This window comes from Apostichopus japonicus, chromosome 9, assembly GCF_037975245.1.
Source record: "Apostichopus japonicus isolate 1M-3 chromosome 9, ASM3797524v1, whole genome shotgun sequence".
Taxonomy (NCBI): Eukaryota; Metazoa; Echinodermata; class Holothuroidea; order Aspidochirotida; family Stichopodidae; genus Apostichopus; species Apostichopus japonicus.
The window spans coordinates 17,767,355-17,792,793 of record NC_092569.1 but is presented as its reverse complement, the minus strand read 5'-3'; the positions used below and the strand labels follow the sequence as shown (position 1 = coordinate 17,792,793).

General features: G+C 38.6%; 3 protein-coding genes across 4 annotated transcripts in view; all 3 read right to left on the bottom strand.

Moving 5' to 3' along the window:
- Window positions 1-1,130: 1,130 nt before the first annotated feature.
- On the bottom strand, window positions 1,131-8,909 carry LOC139973049 (uncharacterized). Its single transcript, XM_071979408.1, has 7 exons — window positions 8,521-8,909; window positions 7,480-7,537; window positions 7,009-7,160; window positions 3,855-4,119; window positions 2,910-3,124; window positions 1,508-1,809; window positions 1,131-1,347 (listed from the first exon to the last, which is right to left on the bottom strand). The coding sequence occupies exons 1-7, from the start codon at window positions 8,611-8,613 to the stop codon at window positions 1,269-1,271; spliced, it is 1,164 nt and encodes a 387-aa protein (XP_071835509.1). The 5' UTR covers window positions 8,614-8,909; the 3' UTR covers window positions 1,131-1,268.
- Window positions 8,910-11,960: 3,051 nt separating this feature from the next.
- LOC139973047 (kelch-like protein 24) lies at window positions 11,961-17,438 on the bottom strand. 2 transcript variants are annotated; one of them, XM_071979406.1, is made up of 3 exons: window positions 17,107-17,438; window positions 14,108-15,213; window positions 11,961-13,274 (listed from the first exon to the last, which is right to left on the bottom strand). In XM_071979406.1, the coding sequence occupies exons 2-3, from the start codon at window positions 15,186-15,188 to the stop codon at window positions 12,547-12,549; spliced, it is 1,809 nt and encodes a 602-aa protein (XP_071835507.1). In that variant the 5' UTR covers window positions 15,189-15,213; window positions 17,107-17,438; the 3' UTR covers window positions 11,961-12,546. The 2 variants fall into 2 exon arrangements, with proteins under 2 accessions (XP_071835507.1, XP_071835508.1); XM_071979407.1 differs by having other exon boundaries at window positions 14,108-15,209.
- Window positions 17,439-18,465: 1,027 nt separating this feature from the next.
- LOC139973046 (melanotransferrin-like) overlaps window positions 18,466-25,439 on the bottom strand; it is a 48,013-nt gene continuing 41,039 nt past the window's right edge. The window contains exons 11-14 of the mRNA XM_071979405.1: window positions 25,106-25,223; window positions 23,557-23,719; window positions 22,004-22,265; window positions 18,466-21,070 (exon numbers count right to left, since the gene is read on the bottom strand). Of these exons, the coding sequence (XP_071835506.1) occupies window positions 20,801-21,070; window positions 22,004-22,265; window positions 23,557-23,719; window positions 25,106-25,223 (813 nt within the window). The 3' untranslated portion in view covers window positions 18,466-20,800. The remainder of the gene's footprint in view (window positions 21,071-22,003; window positions 22,266-23,556; window positions 23,720-25,105; window positions 25,224-25,439) is intronic.

Sequence of the window (25,439 nt, the reverse complement as noted above, 5' to 3'; positions counted from 1 at the left end):
AGAGGCATATACCATTTTATATAGAAATTTGCTTGTATTAGGTTACTGACATTTATTAATAAGCAATTTTGATAAGAAAACCAGTCCGTAATTGTTGATCATTGTTCATGGGTACAATCGAATCTATATAGCTAACATGACATGTATATATTTATTAGTCGGCTACATTATAGCCAATCATAACCATTTCCCCGTCCCGCCCTTAAGTTTGATGTAAGCCACAATCATGAGCTCAAACAATCATAACTTCGTAAAAAATCCATGCTACCACGTGACTACCAGTTTTATATTTCCTGACTCCCGAGATAATTTAAATGTTAGTAGAAAGTAACATTATCATTGTTTATAAGGAGAAGGAATGAAAATAATTTGAGTTATGCTATTTCTATCGTTTAATTAAATCCTGGGATTTTAATGAAGATTATGAAACAATATGTTTTTTAAAGTATTTATGTTAAAGCAATTCATCTTAATACTGTTCATAAATGTTCTTATCAATTTCCCATTATAATTATAATGCGACAAAAACAAATTGAGCCTAAAGAATGGGGATTCTGTAATTAAGTCATAATTTATACATACAATTAATAATTTATTTGAAAAGAAAGTTTGGATTTGATTTTGATTCAAAGAAATCAATAAGCATTAATTTCAGTAAACTGAATGTGGAAACAGTATAGTATACGTGGCCAAGAATTCATATTTTAATGCTTTAATACATTTTGTTTGCCGTTTTTTGATTATCTTTGATAGCTCTTTGATTGATAAATAAATTTCTTTTACAGTGTTCTTCGTTGTTTCGCACCTTAGCAAGTCTCTTTTCGTTTCCCTTTCCTTTACGCTTCTGACCTGTAAATTATGATTAGACTATAATCACCTGATCTGAATTTTTTGTTCTCTAAAATGATATATTCTTCTCTCATTTCTCTTACCAGGAAACAGTTTCATTTTAAATTTTCTTATAATCGGCAATGCATTTTATAAGCTTGAAGTTAGCATGAAATTAGCCTGAAATAAGTCATAAAAGAATAATTAAGAAAGGCAGAACGAGATTGTACGTGTTATTAAAAAGGGTAACAGATCTGTTGTTCCATCATGGGTGCCTAGTTTATTCAGTCTGTATTTATTACTCTCAGACTCAATCTGAAACTCGTTGTAAGAAGCATATTTCTGATATCCACCTGAAGTAACAACATCGAAGCGCAGCGTGTAACCTGCTTGGTGTGTAAGATGATATATTTTCTCATTCCCAAGCCAGAAATCATCGTTCAGGTCCCCAAATCCTTCTTTGTACGCATCCCAGTTTTGATAGAAACTGGTACTGCCGCCACTGCGACGTTGAAAAACCTGAATGGGAGAAAATGGTATAAGGAGACGAAATGGGGCTTTGGAAGGATCGAGACGATGATCTATAACATATCACAAAGGAAAGGGCCGTATTAGTTATTTTTGGATTAGTCGACAGTAATATATTTTTTCACAATGTATTGATGCTTTAATAACTTACTGTCCATCCTCCACCATTTTCCATTTTACAATATACACTAAATGGTGAATCTGGCCATCCAGTTGGTAGAAGGTATAAACGCCGTCTTGTCTATGTCCAGCGTCATAAACATCCTGACAATCTGACAAGGACTCACAAATGTAACCGTCACCTCCATATCCCTCATTACAATAACACTTTCGTAATCCATCTCTGACATCACATACAGCATTGGTACTACATCTGTTGTCTTCACAGATCAGTCGGTTATTGCTACAGGAACACTTCTGGGTGCAGTCATTGTTGAAATACGTTTCTCTGTTCTACAAGAAGATAGCAATCCTTATGGTAATTCGTGCATTTATATCTTTAATCTATAGCATATAGGAGACGCATTTTGAAGTCACAGTTTGGGTGGAGCCTGAGGTAGAGTTCCCAAGGGTACCAAACGGTGTATGATGTAATCTAGGATGGTGGTCAAATTAATGTGTATGTATGTGTGCGTACATGTTTTAAACAAATACCGAGACAGTAAGCCCCATGCGTATTACACCTTGTGAAGGTATGCCTGATTCAGCATCGAAAGTGGTGCCCCCGTTTCTTATTACGTCATATATAGTGTAACAAAGGAAAGGTCTATGTGGACGAGACAAACATCTATTCTTTGTCATAAACAGAACGACCGGCATTGTCATATTTATGTATGACATAAGACGATAGAAATCAACATACCGATCTTGTAAATAAAAAGTTTCTATGTCATTCTGTAGCATACCAATTAACGTTAATCTGCAAAGGTCACGAAGTCAAGGAAGGTCGAACGTTTAAGGTCAGCCAGATTTAGACGGAACAGTGTATCAGACGAAGTTGGAAACGTTAGCATACGATGTTATCCCTAATACGGTAGATATAACACATGACGTCATTGGTTCATATGCCAACGTCCATGGTCCATGTACCAAAGGCATAAAACCAGTAAAACGAGGTCAATGAAAGTCAAACGTTAATATTAGCCAAATCTTTATGACACAGTGCACCAGATGAAGGTTGTCTTCTTGGGCATGCGACGTTCTACCTAATGCGCTAGATATAACAAGTGACGTCAGTAGTTCATAGATCAACGTCTTTGGTTTATTTGTCAAAGTCATAAAACCTGTGAAACGAGGCCAAGATAATATTAAAGGTACAAACGTTTATTGTAAGCTCCTGCTCCTTAACCCTAATTAATGTTTGCATGGATATTGGTTCTTGTTCCTATGTGAGTGATGGTATTATACTTTCACCGGTCAAAGGTCTTACAACCCAACTTTGGGATGAGATCTGGTATTCCATGATTTCACTATTTGTTAATATTTGAAAGGAATCACAAGAATCATTATTTGTTTACCCACAATCCATATCAGATTAATATATAACATCTTACTGGTATCACCGAATTGATTTCCGTTTCAAAACATCCACATTCACTCGGAAGGATGCAGTCACTCCCTTGAATTAAGAAACCAGCTGGACAGGTGCAACCCTCACTACCCAAACAGTCGCTACTATAACCAGTTTGTCCGTTGGGATCTTCACACGTTGCTTTGCAACTGCAGGTTGCGTAGATCATATTCGACGGACAAGCAGATATTAATGTACCTGAAAATGGAAAACGAATGAAGATACCAATGTATCATGATGGACTATTAAATGTAACTTTTAATACACAAGCTTTTCAAGCATTAGTTATTGCTGACTTCAAATGCTAGCAAGGTATGTTCACATGTTTATTGGGTTATTATAATGTGCCTTTTGTTGGCATTACGAAGATATGGTTCTTGTATATACCTTGGTAGGCCGGGATCACAACTATGTAGTTTATCCCTGCAAAAATATATTTTGGGAGTTTTAATACCGGGCTCTTAATATTAAGTTTAATTTAAACTCCATTGACCTCAAATGACTTACATGATAAATCTATTTTATTCACCAAGGTGGACCTATGTTACTTTGTATGACGTCAAGCAAATGTTGACTAATGAAGTTATCACACTATTAAAGTTTTCACATTTTGAGCTCTAGTATCCTGAGCTGAGGAATCACCTCTAGTGAACACAGATATTTTACTAAATATAATATGACTCATTAAAATGTTATTGTCTTTACTAAGGAAAGACGTCTCAAGATACGCACGTCAACACACACACACACACATGATATCACCATCGTATAGTATCCGTGTGCATTCAGCAGGGAATCGAAAAACCGAACTGAATTACCCTTGGCAATCATAAGTAACGACGCATTGCATTAATAGCTTTTGACCATCTAAACAGACAATTATTACGTTCGACGAATAAGACATACTTCTCTGCAATTGCATATTTACCTACGTTGCTGTCCAGTGCGATCATATTCACAATTTTATACTGACTCCATTCATCAGCAATACGAAACCCTTTGTAAGCTGAGTAGAAGGACGATCCATTGGACAAGGTCATATCCACACGAAGTTCGTACACTGCTTGATTCGTCAAGTGCGATAGCTTTTCATTTCCTATCCAAAATTCAGTTGACAAAAATCCAAAGCCTTCTTTATGTTCTGACCAATTTCTCTTAAAATTGACAAAGCCATCTGAGCGCCTTTGAATGACCTATCGAAAATAATACAAAACAACATGATGCTTTCATAACATAAAATTGATATTTTCGGACCTAAATATAAAACTCAAATATATGAGTTTGGCTTGGCTTGGTTTGAGTTGGTTTTGTTTGGTTTAGTTTAGCGACCCAAGGATCAGGAAGCCTTACAGTAGCTTATTGGAGACCCTATCCGTGTTAGATCGTGAATGAACACGGGCTTTTTTCAAGCCTTCTCTTTGCAATTAGTGTTCAGGGGATAACAAGGCAGGGTGTGAATTTGCTCCCATTCCTGCTCCCGGCACTGCCATTTAGCGTCCCCATCCGACGGAGGAGAGGGTGTACCCCAGCATCTGACCAATTTCTCAAATACTGAGGTAGGCAAAGGCACCCATGCGACATCACGTCAGTGCAGCCATGACGAACAAAGTTGTTTCGAAAACCAATTGAAGAACAGAACCAAACCCCGTTTCCCAAGTTCACAAACCAGAAATACCAAATCCGCGGAAAACTCCGCAAATATTAATCGATATGCTTATAAACGTCTGAATGCTTAACCACATCTTGAGGTGAAAGTAGATATTGATGTTGTTTCACTTTTAACGTTTTGCTTCGACTTTCCATCTAGAGATAATATCAGCAAATCGAAATTAATAACCATTTTTGTATAAATATATTTGTTAGTGTATTTTAGATCCTCCTGCAAGCAGGAACTCGCGAAGAAGTCTCACTTGCTTATCAAAGCCGCAAGCCGACCGAAGTCAGTCTCTTACATTCATATTTAACGGCCATGCTTATGAATTGTCAATTGTCAACAGCTCTATAACTGGACGACGTACATTAATCTTGGAGTGACTCGAACCGGAGACCTTATACAGGGGCGTATCCAGGATTTTCCAATAGGGGGGGGGGCGCCAGGCATGAATGATCGCCGTCCTGGGGGATGGGTCTAAGGGGAGGGGTGTACAATTTTTGCTTTCAAAGAAGGGCTGAAATGCAAAATGGTGTCATATGCATTGGCGGCGATCCGTACTTCCGAGTGGGGCGGGGGGATATGACCTTGTTGACTATCTAAGCGTAGCGCCACCATGAGTTGGCGCGAAGCGTACAAGAAAATTTTGGGATTAACAAACCCTCTAGATGGCCGGAAACGGCACTTCCCGAGGTTTCCAAGCGGCATATACCCAACTTTAAAATAGGGATGTCATGTCCGAAATATCTCATAATCAAGATCCAAAATACTTTTTTTTTAAATTTCGGGTGTTATTTTGGGAAAATTGCCCCTGTCAATCTTGTTTCAGGCGCAACGTTAGAATGTTCGAGAGCTCTGTTATATTTTTCGATGAAGAAAATGGCCTCATGCAGGCTATTATAGGCCTATACACATGCAATACACAATTACACATAGTTACATTCCTAGGTACCGATTGCTAGGGCATCCAGGTGAAACGTGTATTAAGCATTACCCTGGTTACATGAGATTCTCAGCTGTTCGAGGGAACATGTACGTGTGTAGGCCTACTATAGGGCCTATATGAATACTATGAGGGTGCATATATGTACTATATCAATACCGTGGGCGCAATAATACATTTTGTTGTTATAGGGCCAATGAAGCCTACAGTCAACTATTTTTGCTTTATAAAGACGCTTTATTTGAAAAGATCGCACTGCGTTTATGGTAGGCGAGAAATGAAGCTAAAAAAGAGCCGTACATTAACGAAGATGCATAAATGTAGGCATGAAAATATTCTTATCCCTGGCATTTGGTGGGGGGGGGGATATGGTGCATTACATCCCCTCCACCCATTTTCATGGGGGGATATATCCCCCCTCCACCCAGGATCGCCGCCCATGGCCATATGTGATCCATTTTTCGACCTTAATAATAAGCAACATTTCCAGTAAATATGGACACAAAATGCACAATTTAGTATGGCTGGCATGTCATTTAGTGTTTATAGTGATAATACAAACACAATTACCATCTATGTTTCTAAAACTATTATGCCGCCGAATTTCGCCAGAACCTTTTTTTGGCAAACAAAAAATAAAGCATACGGGAGGGGGGGGGGGGTTGAGCGATCACCGACATCTCACATAAAGGTCGTCATCAATTTTTTTTTTTTTTTTTTTTTTTGCTAAACTTTTTTTTTTTTTGGTGACGGCCAATAGTGGGGGGCGCGCGCCTGTTGCGCCCCCCCCTGGATACGCCCCTGTTATAATTGGGGGGCACCGGCGTTAACCACTGAGCTAACACTCCACTTTATCAGCTACTGTACCACATCCTCAAACGTGTTTTGCTTTTATTCCTGATATCGTTAGCATCGTTTCATCACATCCAGTGGCGGCACCAGCCTAGGCATTTTGGGGACAACTAGGGGATTAGTAATATTTTTGTGGTGGGACAAAAAAGATAACACTGATATGAGCGGGGTGACCCGTTCGCTCAGACTTATTCCATTAGGGAATTTTTCTACAAGTAAGATGAATAAGAAGCAAGTGGTGCTATCATTTGACATTTTTCTTTCACATTAATGCATTGCATTGGAAGCTGTTGCTAGTACAAACAAATATCCTAGCTCAATATATTTAGGAAACGTTTAGGGTAAATCGGAAGGGGAGGGGGCGAATTCCCCGTCATGCCCCCACCCCGTAGAGCCGTCACTGATCATATCATTGGTAACGTATGTGATAATTTTACAAGTGAGTGTCACCACGCCTGCGGTTAAATTAATGTATACTACATGGTCTGGATGAATCACTATATCATATCACTTCAAGAGGGTCTATTATGCGTGAATTAGCTCTTATTATTTCGTGAATCAAGCTTTGTTCCAATTGGCTTAGTGGCATGAACATATCCTTCACGGATTTGAATACAATTATTTCGCCAGACTCACCGTCCAACCACTACCATCGATCCAGTTGCTACAGTAAACCTCGAAGGGAGTTAAGTATCCAATCGGTCGTATCAGGTACACTCCAGATGTTATTTTTTTGCTGTGTGTATCATGCGGAAATACAGGTGGAACGAAGGAGACCTCTACAAAACCTGTCACAAGTGAAAACAGCAAAAATGTCGCACTTCTTTCAATTAGATGGCTAGTTCATTATGCAAACATAATTCTACGACATATGCAATAAAATTTACAAAATGATAAGAAATAAATGAACTGACTTTATAAATAAACAGAATTAAAACGTGTTAATATTTATAGTGATAATAAATATAAAATAAAAATGTTACTGCTTTTCCACTAAAGAGCCTGTGTAAGAGCATGTGTAAAAGTAACTTTGCCTGATGTTTGGATAAGTTCCTTTAGAGGCTAAATGACAAGTAACAGTAATAACAAATAATAATAAATACCTACTTTGCGTGCTTCCGATCGAACTGTTAAATTTTAAACTCTCGTCTTCACATCGATCAACCTGATAGACGAAACAAAATAAGAGGAATATTCCGTAGCAATTTATGAGAAAATAAAGTTCAAAGGCTTAGTCGTTTAAATATGGAAGAAGGCATTACCATAGCATTACCATGATTATCCTTTTTGGAGGGACAAAAATTATTAAGAACAAAAAATACAAAAACAACTAACAGTAACAACAAAAATAACGACATCGCCGAAACGAATCACAAGAGCATATGTTTGGATTTCATCGTCTTTAATTAAGTTTAGGAAGAATTCTTGACATACATTTTCTTCATATGTAATGATCACACGCTCAGTCGAACCCGCACATACATTACCATGGCAATGACGTTTCTGGGTTTTGTTTCAGCGAGCGGGAGATGGGAAGAGAGGGAAGTGGAAGAGGGGGAGAGCGGAAGAGAAGGGAGAGGGGATGGGGAGCAGGTACTGAATGACATAAGTTACCTTCGATGGGTGGAATGTAGAGATGACGTACATAGGATATCAAAGGTCGAGGATTCTCACGCCCCCCCCCCCCTACCTTGACTGTGGTAGGTAGTGGAAACTTGTCTAGAAGGGGAAACATGTCTAGAAGGGGAAATGGCTTTTGAAGGATTTTGTAAAGGAGTTGCGTTGTTCTGTTGACGTTCTTGTAGGGGCGGGGATTGAGTTACCCTAGCAGAAAACAAATGACAGTTAATCATTTTAGTGAGATGAAAAAAAAACGCCAAATTCTCTACAATCGAATCAGCTCCTAAATTGACCGCTATCAATGATATGGTACCGTACGTACACCAAATGCTATTTTTGTAATCATAATTATATACGATAACTCTCATATTTCATTCTTTTTCAGTTCAGTGTTGTATGTGTATATAAGGTGGCCTAGCACAAAATGGTCACGAAAGTACGGATATAGTATATAATTTCCAACACATTACAGTCAGGGTACTACGTAAATATATTGGACTAAAGATAAGTAAAATTATTCGAACCTACCTTATAGTCTCTCTTTGCCGACACTTCAAGTCTCGTCAGGGAAAGACACACTAGCAAGTAAAGACATAGAAATTTAACCACAACCGCCATCATAGCATCAATTTTGACTCTATATATGTTTCTGATCAACTGCTAAAAAATTGCTGAACAAGTAGCGTTAATAAGCAGGAAAATGATGAGGAAGTAGAAAATACAACCGTAAAGTACCGTGGCCTTTTGAAACCTTTACCAATAACAGAAACGTAGTATATCTATTCGGCCAATTTTTCAATTATATTCTGCTCAATCATTGCACTCGTCGTGAATGAATACAATAAAAACTATAGTGTTAGAAACAAATAAATACCATTTGTAAATGTTTCGTACGTGTTTATTCGCGACTGACACTAAACATAAGTAAGCACGACGTGGCGTCATGACCTAGACATATCACTTAAAAAATTAGGTTTATTTATTAATAAGTAGGAAGTGTAATGACAACTATAACAAAAACTACCGTAGCCATTTATACAATTAACACTAAAACATTCAGTCCATACAATCTAAAGCAAACAAAACCATAGTTTGGAGAGATTTGGGGGTCCTTACCCTTCCCCAACTCCAGAAAAAAAAAGAAACGTGAATTTGTGCATTCTGATATGATATTTGCGTTTTATAATTACGTCAACTCGCAAGTTTCTTGCTAATAATTTCTTTTCTTTTTTGGTAAGGGTGTTGAAAAGAGGAGGTCTATACCCCCATACCTCCTTGGATCTGACCCTGATATAAGTAAAAAGCAATATTTACAAAACGTTAGTACTGTCGCTTAAATGTTGCAGAAATGATGCATGAAGATTTTTGCCGATGAAATTGTTCCTCTTGGTTGAACAAGGAAGTGACTACAATATTATTCTACTTGATATGTTTATGTGAGCTACTGGCGTCTAAAGGCCTATTTAACTAATATCACTCTAAAGTTACTATTAAAGATACAATTTCATTTTGCTTCCCGTTGCTTTGAGTTTTTTCTTTCCTTCCTGTTGTCATATGATATGAAAGAGGAAATTATATAAATGTTTCATTTAATTAAGACTTATCTTTGATTTGCGAACAAGATGTGTTGACAGGCTCACATTAAGGGTGGACTGACTGTAATCTGAGCCCCAAAACTTCAAAACAAGAAGTTGTGTATCCTTCAACAGCAAAGTAGCCAGTAAATATAAGAATCAGGAGTTTTCGTAAACCCCACTCCACCCCAACCCCATCCCCGCCGCTCCTCTCCAAGATATACAGACAAAGGTATAAAAGTTAGCCCACTATACTGATATGGGTAAGGGAAATTACTGACTTGCAAGTAATTCAAAAGGTCAATATAAAGAAACAAAGTATGGGGTGGGTTGAGGTGAGGTGAATTGAAGTTGTAGATTACTGACCTGGGGTAAAGGTCTAAGAGAAGACGTTGTCACTATCGGTAAGTGTCTGCAAAACCAGATGGAACTACAAGTGACCTGCGATCACAGAATTGCAGGTTCGACCCTTGGCAGGATTATTACGTGGTGTAGTTGGAAAATGCATGTGCTAGTTGCAAGTGCGTCGATTATGGTCCCCCAGGGGACACGGATAGCGTTGTCGGGCTGTATCGATACGGGAGCGACTGATTGAATTGTGACCACTTGGGGTGTGTGGTTGTGTCAATATATTTGACGGATTCTAAGGTGAGGTTAGAACAATTTGCGACTTTATAAGTAAGAGTCCTTATATGCGAAATGATGTTGTCTTTGTCATCTTACAGAGAACATGTTCCGTCTTTATGAAATTTCAATAAGCCAAATAGACGTTCAAACATTGTATTTATTCTTTTGAAAACATTATTTTGCAAAACAAACATATTATATAACCGACATCAAGTTCGGTGGAGGGGATGCCTACTGCTGGTAAACATATTACCAGATGCTAGTAACGTGAGACATTTAGGGTTCATACTTAGAGACAGAAGATTAAGCATACTATTTTGCACATAAAGTCCAAAACCCATTACTAGGTTTAAGTTCTAGGAATTTTGAAGCTAACTGCCGTGTTAATAATCAGTTATATAGGCCTATGCCTATTAAATTTTATGAGTACCTCTTTATAGTCTAGAACACCATGGGCACATCTACAGCAATTAAATTTGGTAATCAAATATATCAACTTAACTTTGTAACTTAAGACAGCAATGGGAACTTAGTAATGTACATTAGGACAAAGGTAATTGCGTTACTTTATTGCCAAATTGTTTTAATTTAACTAACAATACAGAGATACGAGAGACAGTCAGAAATTAAACCTTTCAACATAAATGCAGGCAGCATTGCTTGCAACAATTACTCTTTGTCCCAACCAAGCCCTCGCAATTGAACAATCAATGTTCGTAAATGGTACACATTGACTACCGCAGGTAACCGTTCTTTTTCCACACAAATGAATTTAAAACGCCATGATGTCATAGTTTCAAGAACTCTCTATTCTCGTCATGCTAAAATGAAGTGTTATCAGGGGGGCGGGCGTAGGAGCCGGGGAACTGGGGGACGTGCCTCCCCCCCCCACTTTTCTTCCAAAATTGGAAATGTGCCCTACTGACAAATAAAATGTGCCCATTTGATGAAGAACTGTCTTTTGGATATCTTAAGCCTTCGTTAAGTTTAATATTTTATTTTAATTATTCACGTGCACCATAATAGTAATAATAGCATACTAACACATCATATGTATTTAAGTGATATGGCCGGTGTGTATCGGCTTATAGCAAAACGAGTGGTGGTTGTGGAACGAGAAAGTGCCCCTCTGATGTTGTGCACCCCCCCCCCCCACTTTTTGGAAGCTTCCTACCTCCTGAGTGTTATACTTCCTATGCTCAGCGGAACAATCCTCCCTCATTGGTGAGGTATGAAACAGCGGTATGATAAAGACAACAGTATGAAAAGGAAATTTTCATGACATTATTCTGTCACATTTTAAACTAAACTAGAGCAGATACATGATATAAACTATAATAATAATAATAATTATTATTATATAAATCTGCGCTACATTTTATAATTTGAAATAAGGTAACTATGACCGACACCATGACATATAAACTAATTGAGAATGTTCACACACAAGCAGATATTAAAATACCATTGCATCTGAAATAAATTGTTTACTTATCTCTTAGATTTCCCCTCCTATAAATAACAAGTTTGTATCGAATAAAACTTTGAGAAAAAACTGATCTAATGGTTCAACGTCGGACACTCTCAGGAGGTTTCTCCGATTTGGCATTTTTTTTCATCTTCTCCATTTTGGCACATTCAATTCGGTCTCTTTTCTAAGTCATATCTTTTAATGAATCAAAAGGAACTCTTTGGGTAATAATTACACAGATTGAGAGATGTTTAATCATTTTGACGTGAAATAAAAATAACCATCCTTCTCCCCCCCCCCCCCCCCGTGTTAAGAACAGCTAATGGGGCAAACAATCGAGTGTATTATCTTCTTTTTCTTTGAACAATGTTTAATAGGTACATAAAAAGTTATCAGTATTACCCGGAAATATGTTTGAAAGTCACTCAATGGTCACAAATATTCTCAAATATCAAAGAACACTTTTAGTATCACAGCCTCATAACATTCTTACTCAACGAAACGTTCAATTGTTTAACTGAACACACATCGATTGTCTTAGAATAAGTAGGGTTGTCAGAACTTTTAGCAATAACAGTTTGCAGGCTTAAAATTGAGACCGACACCCTTGACCTTTGAAAGAAAATGTTAGCCATCATAATTATGTTTGTCCCGTTTTACAACATCAATACTGGCTTAGAGGTCAACACGGAAACAAATGCACATGGATGATGTGACTGCAATTTTCCAATGCTTAATGCTTGTTATATGATATCTAGGAAGTACCGTACGATTATTATCACAAAAACAGTGTTCACGGTAGAACGTGCATTGCACATTGACTTGCAGCATTCGTTACCATATTATACCCCCCCCCCCCAAAAAAAAAAAAGGCTTCTTATATCAAGGAAAGTCAGTAATGGTAACACAACCATGCAAATACAGACCTCTTGGGAGGAAATCAACTATTGTATTCCATCTATCGATACTAGGATCATAAACTTCAGCTGTCTCAAGGATACGATCGTCTGATTTCCCGCCAACCAACCAAATTTTGCCATGATGTGACGTCATACCAGGAAATAATCTTGAATCCAAAGGTTGTCGATTACTCACTTCACGACCTGTCCTGAAATTGTACGTTAGTGCATCACGTGGTTTGCGAGAACCAACCATAAATATTCGTTTACCAAGCGGAACGGCACGCAGTGTCTTTCGACGAATGATACTGGACATATCGATCAGGCTCCAAAGTTCAAGGTTAGGGTTAAAGACCTGAATTTTCTGGCATGCGGATCCATCTTCAGTAGCTCCACCTATTACATAGATTCTACCATCAATCTGAACGACTGAAGGTACACTTACTGCTATTGGCATACGTTCCATTTCTGTCCATGCATTTTCAGCCGGGTCGTAAATTTCGAAATAATTGAGTCGGTTGTCAGATAAGCTGCTTTTACCGCCAATGACGGCAAGCTTGCTAGAGAATTCAAGGGCTCCATGACTGTGTCGAGCGTGCAGCAAGTCCGCTATGCTGTACCATATGTTTCGGTTGTACGAGTAACACCAGACTGCCCTTATCGATCTGTTGTTGATGACATCAAACCCTCCAGTAACGTATACACTGCTGCCTTAATAGGGGAAATAAAAGCATAAACTGTAAATGTTAATCTCTGGACAAACGTGAAAATTAACTGAGATTATACAGTTGGTAAATATGAGAAAATTTGTTATCGTTATATGCCGACGGTGAATGAGGTATTTTCGAGGCATAAACATTATCATGTGTATAGCATTCATGAGTGCATCAATATGCCAGACTTTAAACTTGGCGGTGATACTATTGTAAAAGAAATTTAAAAAAAAAAAGTAATCCACACTTTATTATTATATGTAATGGCTGAATTAATCATTGCTAATTTAAGATATAACTGAAAACTTGTTCAATGATGAGTTTTGAAAGAAATTGCTTTATTTTTGGCCATTTGAACTATTTCCTTGCATTATGTTTGCTTTCTTCTAGTTTGTCATAAAGTGTGACCAGAAGTTTTTCAGACTTTTAACTTTAGACTAAAATTGTATCTGTATTTTGCGATGACTCGTTCAAAGTGTCCACTCTGGTGGCAGCAACTTCTACCGCTTAAAGAAAGGTACGGTGCCGAGAAGATAAGTCTGTAACTTTAATCCGGGCTAACAAATTTCACCGGGACCGATCAAACTGTCTTTGACGTTTTGCCAAAAAACAACAACAACAACACAGTAAGTAACAATAAATCAGTTGTGATTAACTGAATGTTTTGCTGATTTGCTGATAAGGAACGGTAAAACTTTTAAAAAGCTTTTATAACGTTACACTGATGCAGTTATGCGCAAATATTTCAAATACTGCATGGAATGATCAACGCAAAATGCAGCATTCATCGAAGATAAAGTGTCTGAGGCCCTGATCCACTGTTTCTCTTACCTATGGCGGTTACACAATACTTCCTCTTTAAATAATCCGGCAGTGGTGATAGCGGTGTCCAAGATGGTTTAACCATCCCATTCATAGACGGCAAGAAAGTACACCAGACTTCGTTGCTGCAAATGATCTCCCCATCGTCTGAGTGGTATTGTCCTCCCATTATCATCATCACCTCTGACCTTTGACCCGGAAGTATGTGTCGTGGGTATGTTTGCGCTCCTAAAACGCGTTTGCCGCTTTGTATAAGTATCTGGCAGCAGATAGCTTCATTAAATGCATCGTACAAAGAGCTAGATTCTCTTACGAGAGAACTACTTGCTCTCAAATGTTTTAGAACGGTTTCCTTCACAAGCGGAAGACGAATGCAATTGACAATATCTCCAGAATGTTTCTCTCTTCTTTCAAAATCATGTGCGAGCCATCTTAGACAAGCAAATACAATAGTTTCTTCACTCGTTAGGCGTATCGATTCGGAGGTCAAAACACGGATAAGTATATCTGGCTCAATATCTAGAAATGCCCGATTCTTGGTGACATTTTCAAAATTGTTATCTAAAAGTGTCATCGCAGCATCTAAAAGGGAACCAGAAGACGAACACCGACTTGCAAATTGAATTAAATCAATGCAATTGTCAACAGTTATATTATTCTTTAAAAAAACAATACAACCTGCGCTTAAATTGTTGTAATCTAAGAAATCAGCCGCCTGGAATAAACTTTGCACATTTTCTAGCGTTATTTTGACTTCTCCTGAGTAAACGTAGTCCAAGATCGAAGCCATAGTATCAGAATATATTTCAGGTAGTTGAATTCTCTGCGAATTTCTTTCGCGTAAATCCGAGGTGAACATCGCCCTGAAGTACGGGCTACTGGCCGCTAGCACGGCTTTGTGGCAAGGGAAATCCACACCACCTGCGCACAATACAACATCCGTAAATTCTGCGTTTTGTCTCATTTCTCGCAAATTCTCTAGAACTGTGATGGCTCGAGAAGGTTGACGATGAACTACTACAGTCTTATCCCCGTCTGTGAGATCTTGAATACATATAGAAGAAATGCCACAATTGGCGAAGTCCGCCATGTTGGATTTCACGGAATAAAGCTATCTAGATAGAAAGAAGAGCATTGAAAAATTATGTTATATTTGAGGGTAAATTAAGAATAACGTAATTCGATTATTGAACTACTTCATTCATTTTCAATCTTCGGGAACAACTCTGTGCTATTCATCTTTTCTGTATGTTAATTTGTTTAATTGTTCATGTCGTAAAATTATTTCATGACGATTTCAAGGCATCCAATTTATTTATCTGTAAAGAATATCATATACGTAATTTAATATACGGATATGCTAATGCAGTGTAGATATATACTGTAGCCCTCAACAGAACGTGAACTTTGCAGGGTTTACACTTACAGTTGATAGAGAAACGAGATGTAGGGGGGGGGGGTCAGGTGAAGGGATCCGGGGGTCATGATAGGATAGCACTAAGAATGATGCGTTCTCATGTAGTTTAGTTTAGCTTAGTAGATAAAAAGGATCAATAGAGACACTCAAGTCCCAATCAAGGACCCTATAGGAGAGAAAAAAACTGAAGGCACAAACACTCAGACCCGATAAATAATAAATAATATACTTCAGAAAATTCATAATTCATAAAAGGGCCCGGTGACGTAAATGCACCCGGGACCAGTGGCGTAGGAAGGTACTTTTGAGTGGGGGGCTGAAGACTGATGGCCGGCCTCGGGGAGGGGTCTAAGGGGAGGGGGTGAGGGGGTGAGGAATTTTTTTGTATTTCCAGGTGGCCTCAGATGCAATTTGGTGTAATATAGCACACTTCAACACCCACTCCATTTTGTAAATAATTTTGCATTTTCACCTGGCCTTAGATGCAATTTGGTGCTCCAAATGAGATTTTTTTCTCATTTGGAAATGAAAAAGGGGTTTTCTGACTTGCGAAGCGGGAGGGCGGAATGACACTTCCGCCCCTCCATATTTTTCACTGGGGGGCTGGCGCCCCCCAGCCCCCCGGTTCCTACGCCCTTGCCCGGGACCCTACCTGGCTCTGATGCGCACAGTTATTTAATACTATAAATGTACCAATATGAGATTAACCCAAGCCCAACAGTCCTGCCTGGCATAATGCCATGTGCAAACTCGCAAGACATCGAACGTATACGAACAGCGTGTCATACTATGGACGAATTATAAAAGTGACCATCATTAATCCGTTATAAAAGGGTTCGTGTCACTATCTTCGCATACAGGCCTTGCACCGTATTTCAAAAGTGAAGAATATTTTTTCCCCTCGACTGACTTATACGTTAAGTGCTTGCCGCTTTACTGGAAGGTCCATAGGCGAATGGAAGATTTATAAATGAATGTCATGGAAGCCGAATTCCATGTAGGGTGTGTAGTGGTCCACCATTAGAAAAAGTAAATACAAGTTTAGACGTCGTACGGTGCATTCGGAAGCATATTTAGACTATCATATTAAGTCCATAGTTAGTTCAAACACTACTTTGTGAATGGTAGTTAATACTAAAAGTACGAGACTGAAAGAGGGAGGCGGGGGTTGCTTGAATACCCGGAAGCCTATTCCAATTCTTCCCTGACCGAAAACAAAAACCTTCGTCTGAAACATTTTACCCCAACTGACGATGGAAGTGTTTCGCGTATTACGATTTGAAATTGTAGATGACTGAATCGTATTTGACGGTAGGCCTATATCATCTTTCAAAGGGAAGAAAATGAAGAACAGTTACAACGAAAAGTTACCAATACTATCCATCACACCTTACTCTTCTAATGCTCTTTATCGCTTCGAAGTTTAAAACATAAATGGATGTTCTTTTCATGTAATACACGTCGACTTCAGTTGCGCTTGTTTGGGGGACATTTTCTAAACTGTAGTATTTCTTTTTCTACAAACGAAGTCTTTCCTATATCCAGTATGATAATGACCCCCGCAAGTAACATAATATGAGAGTCAACGTACCTTTTCGATATTATAGTTGTCCGTCAAAAATTTCCCTTCACTTTGTTATCGATGAGGGCCTATATATCACAATAAGCATTGCCGACTTGGAAAAACGACAGTTATAGTAGTAGCAAAGTAAAAAACCATGGCAATTTGTAAAACGAGCAACTCAGATAGGCTAATGTAGTAAGCTCATATGGAATTAGGCCTAACACTGCTTTTTAAAACTATAGTATAGCGGATCGATAAATATCTGTGAAGTTTTCTACAGATGGCTTAGGCCACGTATATCAGTTAGTAAAATATAAAATGAATATGCTAACGAATGAGTATTGATTTTTAATGCAAATACTATAGTGTTGCTGTATAATACCGCCTGTCGCAGTCTGATTATTTCACATGTGCATAAATGAATTGGTTTATAACATCATAGGTATAGGCTACCTCACAGGCATCTCAAGGGCACCGGAACGGGTGGGGCAGGTGTTGCCTCCGAATGAATGCGGTAGATTAAAAGTTTTGTGTGTTAAACTTCTTTGCCATCCAGGTTTCACAATATCTGGAGCCCCTTTTAAAACGTAAATACTAAGCAGACTAACCTAAAAGTTGAAAAAAAAATTGAACGTAACGTTATTTAAAAGCTCCATTTCGCAAATCAGCACATTTTAAGTATTACAAAATTTCTCAAAGGACACAAATCGATAACGGACAATATGGCCCGTCCCCAAGCGACCACCATGAACCACCTGGTAATTTACGATATATTTGTTGTAAGAACTGGTGCCTTAGCGCCCCCACCGTGCACTAGAAACACGTACATTTCGTTATCACATCAAGGTCAGTGTAGGAGTACTATATGGCTGAAAATGTATACTTTCATGTGAAATATCGCTTGCTTCTTCGTGACTATTTTCTACATTGAGTGTCTCTGCAAATGAAACCCCGTATCACATCATTCGGGGATGGCAAACGGAGAACACCTAGTACAGTTTAGGCCTAGAAACTTATTTCCTGGTCAAAAAATATACCAGAACGTTTGACCACTGATAACAATGATATTCAGACATCCCCCTTCACCTCCAACCCCCCCCCCCAATCGACGTAGCCAGGAACTTGAAAGGGGGAGCACATTTTGCGATTGATATGGGGGAGGGGTCTAATGGGAGGTGGTGTCCTCCTCCCCTTTGAGATATTTTTGAACAATTGAAGGTCCTTAGATGCGATCTGGTGCAATGTTTTGCCAGTTTCATCATTAAAAAAACAAGTTTTAAAAAAATTTCGTCCCTCCCCCCGCATTTCCCCCTCTTAATATGATCCTTCATGTACGCTGATACTCAACAAGAGAAGTGGTAAATAAAGACAAACGTCACACAGGACTAATTTGCACGCGTATATATTGAAATGAATCCATAGCAACTAGACACAACAATGTTCAACGAATCATCAAGCCTGGAGAAATGTTGACTTCAGTTATTCGTTCAGTGGTTTCTGGTTTCATTCAAACTGTCCTGATAACACAGTTGTTATGTGCACAATTATAATTGTTCCACAATGCATGATTCATTGCCATACAACACACTGCAAACACATAACACAAATGAAAGCATAGTCGACAATTTAACTCCACAAGCAGTCAACTTTTCGCAGACAAATCAACTCCAAAACCAAAGTACGTTGACGTGTTAAGCTACATATATTCTTGGTTAATGAATATTCAATGATATGCAAAGCAGATTATAAATGCACCCATGCAATAGGTCACATAATAATAGTATAGAAGAAGAAAAAGAACAATTGATTGCCATGATTACCATCCTAAATGAAAGAAAATGAATTATTGAAAATAAAATCAGTATTGGCATTTATTTGATGCAGTTCATAATTTCACCAAGATTAATTACTGAGTTTTAATCAAAAGCTAAATGAATGGTCCTGTGTGCCTGGTAGGGCAAAGAATCAACTCTACTTGAAATTGTTGATCCATTCCTACGTCGTCGCGAGTGGGAACAACTTCAGGCTTTATTGAATAATGACATGATATGCAGTAACAAGTGAAAACAACGATTATCAGATCAACCTGTGTCAAAACTGGTGACATCATGTAAACCAGATGTGAACCAGATGAGGATGATACTTAACATGTCATGAGCTGTTCTCTAGTTTGCACATTATCATATGATAGGCTCCTAATCATGAAATTGTTTCCGGATATCTCAGACACTAAAGGCCTTTAATATGGATTTGAAATTAGAAAAAATGTCATTTTTCTGACTTTCAAACTATATCACTGTCATATACCAATTTACACTTAAGAACATTTCATCACAATATTTACTTTCTATTCATATTCAAACCACCTACAAAACAAAATTAAGATTGAAACATTAAACCATAAACAAAAATATTAAAAACAGAAAAGGACAAAAAGAAACTGAAAATTTCTTGGCAGACGGGAAGCTCTTTTGAATTGACAATTACCAATACTTCAAACCTTTGTAAGTTCCTTACTACCAATGTAGATAAGGCTGCTTGCTACAACTAGAGACACTCCTTATTTCTGTGTCCGATTTGTATTCTTTCTAAGGATATTAAAAAACACGTTTCTATCCTATAAAACTTGCATAATTACCACAATCATTTCATTGTAATCTTTCTTGTTCAACTCTAGTGGTAACTTGCTTCTTACACTGACTAATACCATTTTATCCCCTCTGTTTGGAGGTGGTAGGGAGGAGGAGAACAGATTCTAGCTAGAATCCCTATGGGACTAGGGTCATATAAGAGTTTCTCCTATTAAACCTGTGACTAATTATGGCAAAGTTTCAGAAGATAACAAAATTGGGACACAACAGAAGCTTATATTTGTCTTATATGGTATCAGCATTGTCAATGTAATGTCAATGTAAGAGTTTTAGACTTCCCTATTTATAGATCTTACAACACTGCCATTTCTCAACTACAACTACCGCATCAGGCGGCTTATCTCACCGACCTCATCCTGAGGTCCAGGGCCATGCCAACCTCAGACAGGCTCCTTCTTGAAGCGCGTGTCAAAAGGTCACATCTGAAAGTTTCTCTCCGATAAGAGTTAAAAAAAAAAAAAAAACTTGTGAAAGCAGAGGGGAAAAAACCAAACTTAAAATGAGAAATGAAACCTCCCCTAAATTAGTGTACACATGTGTGAAATGATTATTATGTTATTGACTGTCATGGGTATGTTTAGGAAGAAGAAGAAGAGTCCATCATCAGCTTCCAAATAGTATAATAGTACAGTGGCAACATGTGTTCATCTTCTGATACTACCTAATAAGAATAAACAATTAATGTCAGTTAGTACTATCATTTATAAGATACTGTTAATATCCAAGAAGATTAAACTTCTCTCTAAAATATTTATCTACATATTAAGGAAGGATGAATATTCTAATTGCCACTATGAATGAATTGAAACAATCTGAATGATCTCATTTTTTTTCTTTGTTGGAAAAAAAGGGAGAAAAGGAATAAAAATTTCAAAATGTGAATTATACCCGAAAAAAAAAGTCAAATTGAAGAAATGGAGAAAGATAAACATAAAAATGGATAAATATGATATACGGAGGAGGATCAAACAGACTGTGACGTTTCTCACGCCGACAGATGCAACTTTGTGGCGCATCTTACGCCGACATATAGGACAATCCTTCCTGGATCGCATTTGTGGCTACTCTCTCTAAGCTCCACCACCCACGAGGGCATGGGCAATGGCCAGCACTGCCGCCAGGACCAAGAGAGTCATGCCGTTTGACATGCCACTACAAGTTGCTGGGTCCAGGCTTTCCAGTCCGTTGATGTACTCTTCGCTGAGCCATTTATCGTAGGTGTCCTTGTTACCTACGTCTTGCAGGGTGTTAGTGGAATCTTTGAAGAGGAGGTCGCTGCCCTCGTAATCTTGCGAGTCGAATAGCTTGAAGTCATTGCCAGTATCACTACCGTACCGGTTCTAGATGACAAATGAAAGAAAGGGCCAGTTTAAAGTATGATAGACACTTTCCTAGAAGTAAAATTACAATTACAAAAGAACATATTCCTTTGATTTCGTGAATCCAAAGTGTCTGTTAACCAGCATGTCATCTGCACAACTTCAATACAACCACATTCACAAGAAGACAACAATTTTGTAACATTGAAGAACTTTCTTTCCATATCTGCCCAATTAACCATGTCAGATAATTTTGTGACTGTTGATTTCAACCGCCAAAGACTAGTGGTGTTAAGCTTAGTAATTCCTTAAGGTTAGGAAGCCAACAGAATCTCATTTGAAACCCTATCGGTGTGATGATCTTGGATGAGCACCGGCTATATAATAAGGTTTCTCTTTCTGATGAGTGTTCAGGGATTTACGAGGCAGGCATGCAATTGTTGAACCCATTCCGGCTCCCAGGGCTACCTCTGAATGACACCATCCAATGGGAGAGTGTGTACTTCAGCATCTGACCGGAGGCACCCAATTCATCATCGCTACAGTGCAGCCATTGCTGTTTCAAAACCATTGAAAGGACAGAACCGAACCCCACCAATTCACAAACCAGAAATACCAAGTCCATAGAAGACTCCACTCGGCAACACTGCAAAGCAGCGATTTGTGAATAGGTCAAGAAAATCTGGTGTCCTGGTGAGTATTTGCACCTGGGACCTAAATGTTTGTGGGGTGGACACTCCAACCGCTACCATGTATTCACCTTATACTACAATAATTGATCAAAGTAGACATTTAAAACATAACGCAGTGTATTTTTGGGGGCTTCATACCTGCCCATAACATATCTATCAAGTATTTCTCGAGATATTTATTTCAGCCACAAAGACAACTAAATATTATACGTGAATTTACTGGCGAAATTGTTTTTGACATGGAGATGCTATTTCCTCATACCTGCCCAGCAGTAAAGACTGCTATTATTTCTTCGATTTCTCCCTGGGTCTTCTCGGCTGAAGTCATCAGTGCATGAGAGGAGACCTTCCCGAGGCTGCACTCCATGGTCCAGTCTTGCTGACGTGTGCCATCTGGGCAAAGGAAGCTGTAGTCGCTCTTGCTTAGATTCTCGTTCCACTCGGCGGGGTTGCTCGGGTTGATGTTATCGTCCACTGTGACTTGCTTAACAAATGCCACATCTCCTGCGCCCTCCACAAGGCATCTGAACCCAACATTAGGAGAAAATTAGAGAGAAAAGAATTATGTAAAATGAAGTAAATCATCTTTCTTGACTTGATCCAGATAACAAGAACAGTCTTATATCCAAATTCTCACAAAAAGACATGCAAAATGGGGCAGTAAAAAAGCTATAAATATATTCCTGTCATCCTAATTTGAACTGGTTTAACCAACAGCCTTGAACGTTGGTGACAATGACAACAAAGCACTGATTCGTCTGCTACAAAAGTTCAGACTAGTTACAGAAAGTGTTGGAGGTTGCTTTTAAATTGTTCGTGCTCCAAAATGGAATTTTAAGAAAAACATAACCTTCAGTTTAAGGGTTTCATGCAACAAAGCTTTAAAATTAGATTTCTATTCGGGAACATTTGAAGTTGCGATGTTACATACTTAACAAAGAATAAATAACGACTGCTGTGTGTGGACCCTCAAAATGAGGTCTTACTGAAGAATTAAAGACACCAGTTAGAGCTACTTACAAATCATAGGTACTATCAACAGTTCATATAGGAGAGACAGATTCCCCACTAGGGGGTGGGGTCTAAAGTGTGAGCAACCAAGAAATTACCTGGAATCACATTACTGAATGAGTACATTCCACAGGTCAATGCCAGACAAATTGTGTGCTGTGCTGGCCCTACAAGACACCCTATATATTTCTTTGGGGAGGGGGAATGGGGGGGGTGGAAGGGAAAGTTCTTTAAAATTTGTTAGGCAATAAAGAGATGTAGTAGATTGTGCAATGTTGGCCAATGTGATGATGTACTGTTTGTTTCATGAGGTGTTTGTTTGAAATTCATGCAGAGGTACTTTAAAATTTACAGTGCGGTCCCTTCAGGCATGAAACAAGGTACTCTAAATGTTCGAATCTGTAAGGAGAATATGTGTATGATACAGCAGAACTCTGAACTGTTACCTTACACCAACAGCATAAAAATAAACTTGGGCAACCAAGGGCCAAGAATTAGATGAGGAACCTTAAAGTGAGCAGAACCAGCGATCATCACCATCACCGTCACTATTGAAAGCAATATGCTGTCTGTGCCATTCCTTTTTGTTTTTATAGGCTCTCAGGGCCCCTAAGTCTCCGGGCCCAGACGTATGAAGCACCCTAAAGTGAGCAAAGCCAACGTCACTATTGAAAGCAATATGCTGTCTGCACCTATCCTTTTTGTTTTAATAGGCTCCCAGGGCCCCTAAGTCTCCGGGCCCGGACGGTAAGACCAGGCTCTCAACCCCCGGGTCATGATGGTGCTGCCTTACACCTATCTTACCTGAATGCACCAGAGTAGTCATAGTATGGTTCATGGTCATTACGGACACAATTGTCATCTCCTTCGCCGACGCAGAGGTCACACAAGGATTCCGGATTGGTACTGTATGGGTTGTACTTTTCGCTGAGCGCACCAGGAGCACAACTCTGTTCAAAATATTCACCTGATGAAGGATAAAGGCAAGCTTTCAAATATGCTCAAACCAGCCATGGATAAAATTGTATTGATCAAGGGAAGCCACCCTCAAAACAACCAACATGGTTACTCAATTTGCATGATTTGCATATGTCATTTCCATAAAACATCAAAAATGACCTGCAGATTTTGATAACCCCAGTTTCTTAACTTTCCATCAATATATGCTTGAAAATTTATTCCTAACTTTTATTTTCAAATTTATGAATAAACCACCAATATCCATATTCCCATTGGTTTAAAGAATGAGATATATCTTCTCACCTTGAACTAAGAGTCTGAGACCCATTTGTATGGTCTTTTTTGCCAATTCAAAAAAAAATACCTCCATTTTTCTTACATTTCTGCTTGTGGGAACTATTGTATTAGAATAATGATTTAATTAGTTTCACTGCACTACCTTGATTTACCAAAATTTAAGTTATTAAAACCCCTTTTGATCTCACCAGGGCAAATTTATCAATACAATGATGCCTGGTTTTTCCAATTATGTAAAACCAGTGAGTGGGGTTTTACCTTGATTGAAAAGTGTCACCCAAAATGTACTACAAAGCAGCCAGTGAAACTGGTAGTAAACGCCTATTAAGCAGAGATGTCTTACTATATTACTTCCTGATACCCTCCTTAATCTATAAGATATGGGCTACCACCAAATCTATGATATATCCTTTCAAATTTCTAAGATATGGCTTTCCAAATCTATAGGATATGGCCTTCTGTATCTCTGGCATTTCAAACCATTGGCCATTCAAATCTATGGGATATGCCCTTTCAAATCTATGGGATATGCCCTTTCAAATCTATGGGATATGCCCTTTCAAATCTATGGGATATGCCCTTTCCAATCTCTGGGATGTGGCATTTCAAATCTCTGGGATGTGGCATTTCAAATGTAATACATACATAGCCATTCAAAACTCTGGGGTATGAACTTTCAGATCTCCATTATATTGCCTTCCAAATCTCTGGGGTATAGCCTTACAATTCTCTAGGATATAACCTTCCAAATCTTTAGGATATGGCCTTTCAAATCTCTGGGATAAGGCATTCCAAGTCTCTTGTCCTTTCAAATCGGTGTGCAATATGGCCTCCTAAATTTCTGATTTATTTTCTTACATATTTACAGGAAATGGCTTTACAAATCTCTACCATAAGCCCATCCAAACTTATGGAATATGATCTTAAAACTACCCTGGAATATATGGCTTTCCAAATCTCTAGGATATGGCCTAAGTTCATCTCTGGGATACGGCCTGCCAAATTTCTCGAAGTGTGGCCACCCACAGTTGTTTTTCACAACAGATTCCAAATGATTTCACAGAAATGGCAAAGCATGAATAATTATCTCACTTACCAACAGCTGCTGCACCATCGCAATTTTCAATAGTTAGGTGACCATTTTCGACGAGGAATCCTACAGGAACGATCCACCCAGAAGTCTTCATGATACCGGTGTGGCAGGACTTCTTACCCTAGATAAAAAATTAAACACCATAATAATAATAATAATTATCAGTTCTTATATAGCGCAACTTAAAATAAAGTCTCGCCGCTCTGTCCTTAACCCTGGTCATTGGTAACTTGTCACACCCACACACCAAAGTGTGCACAATTCAAACAATCCCTCCTGTGGCACTTCAGTGCATCACAGCCACGTGCCCCCTGAGGGACTTCCCATAAGGTGCAGC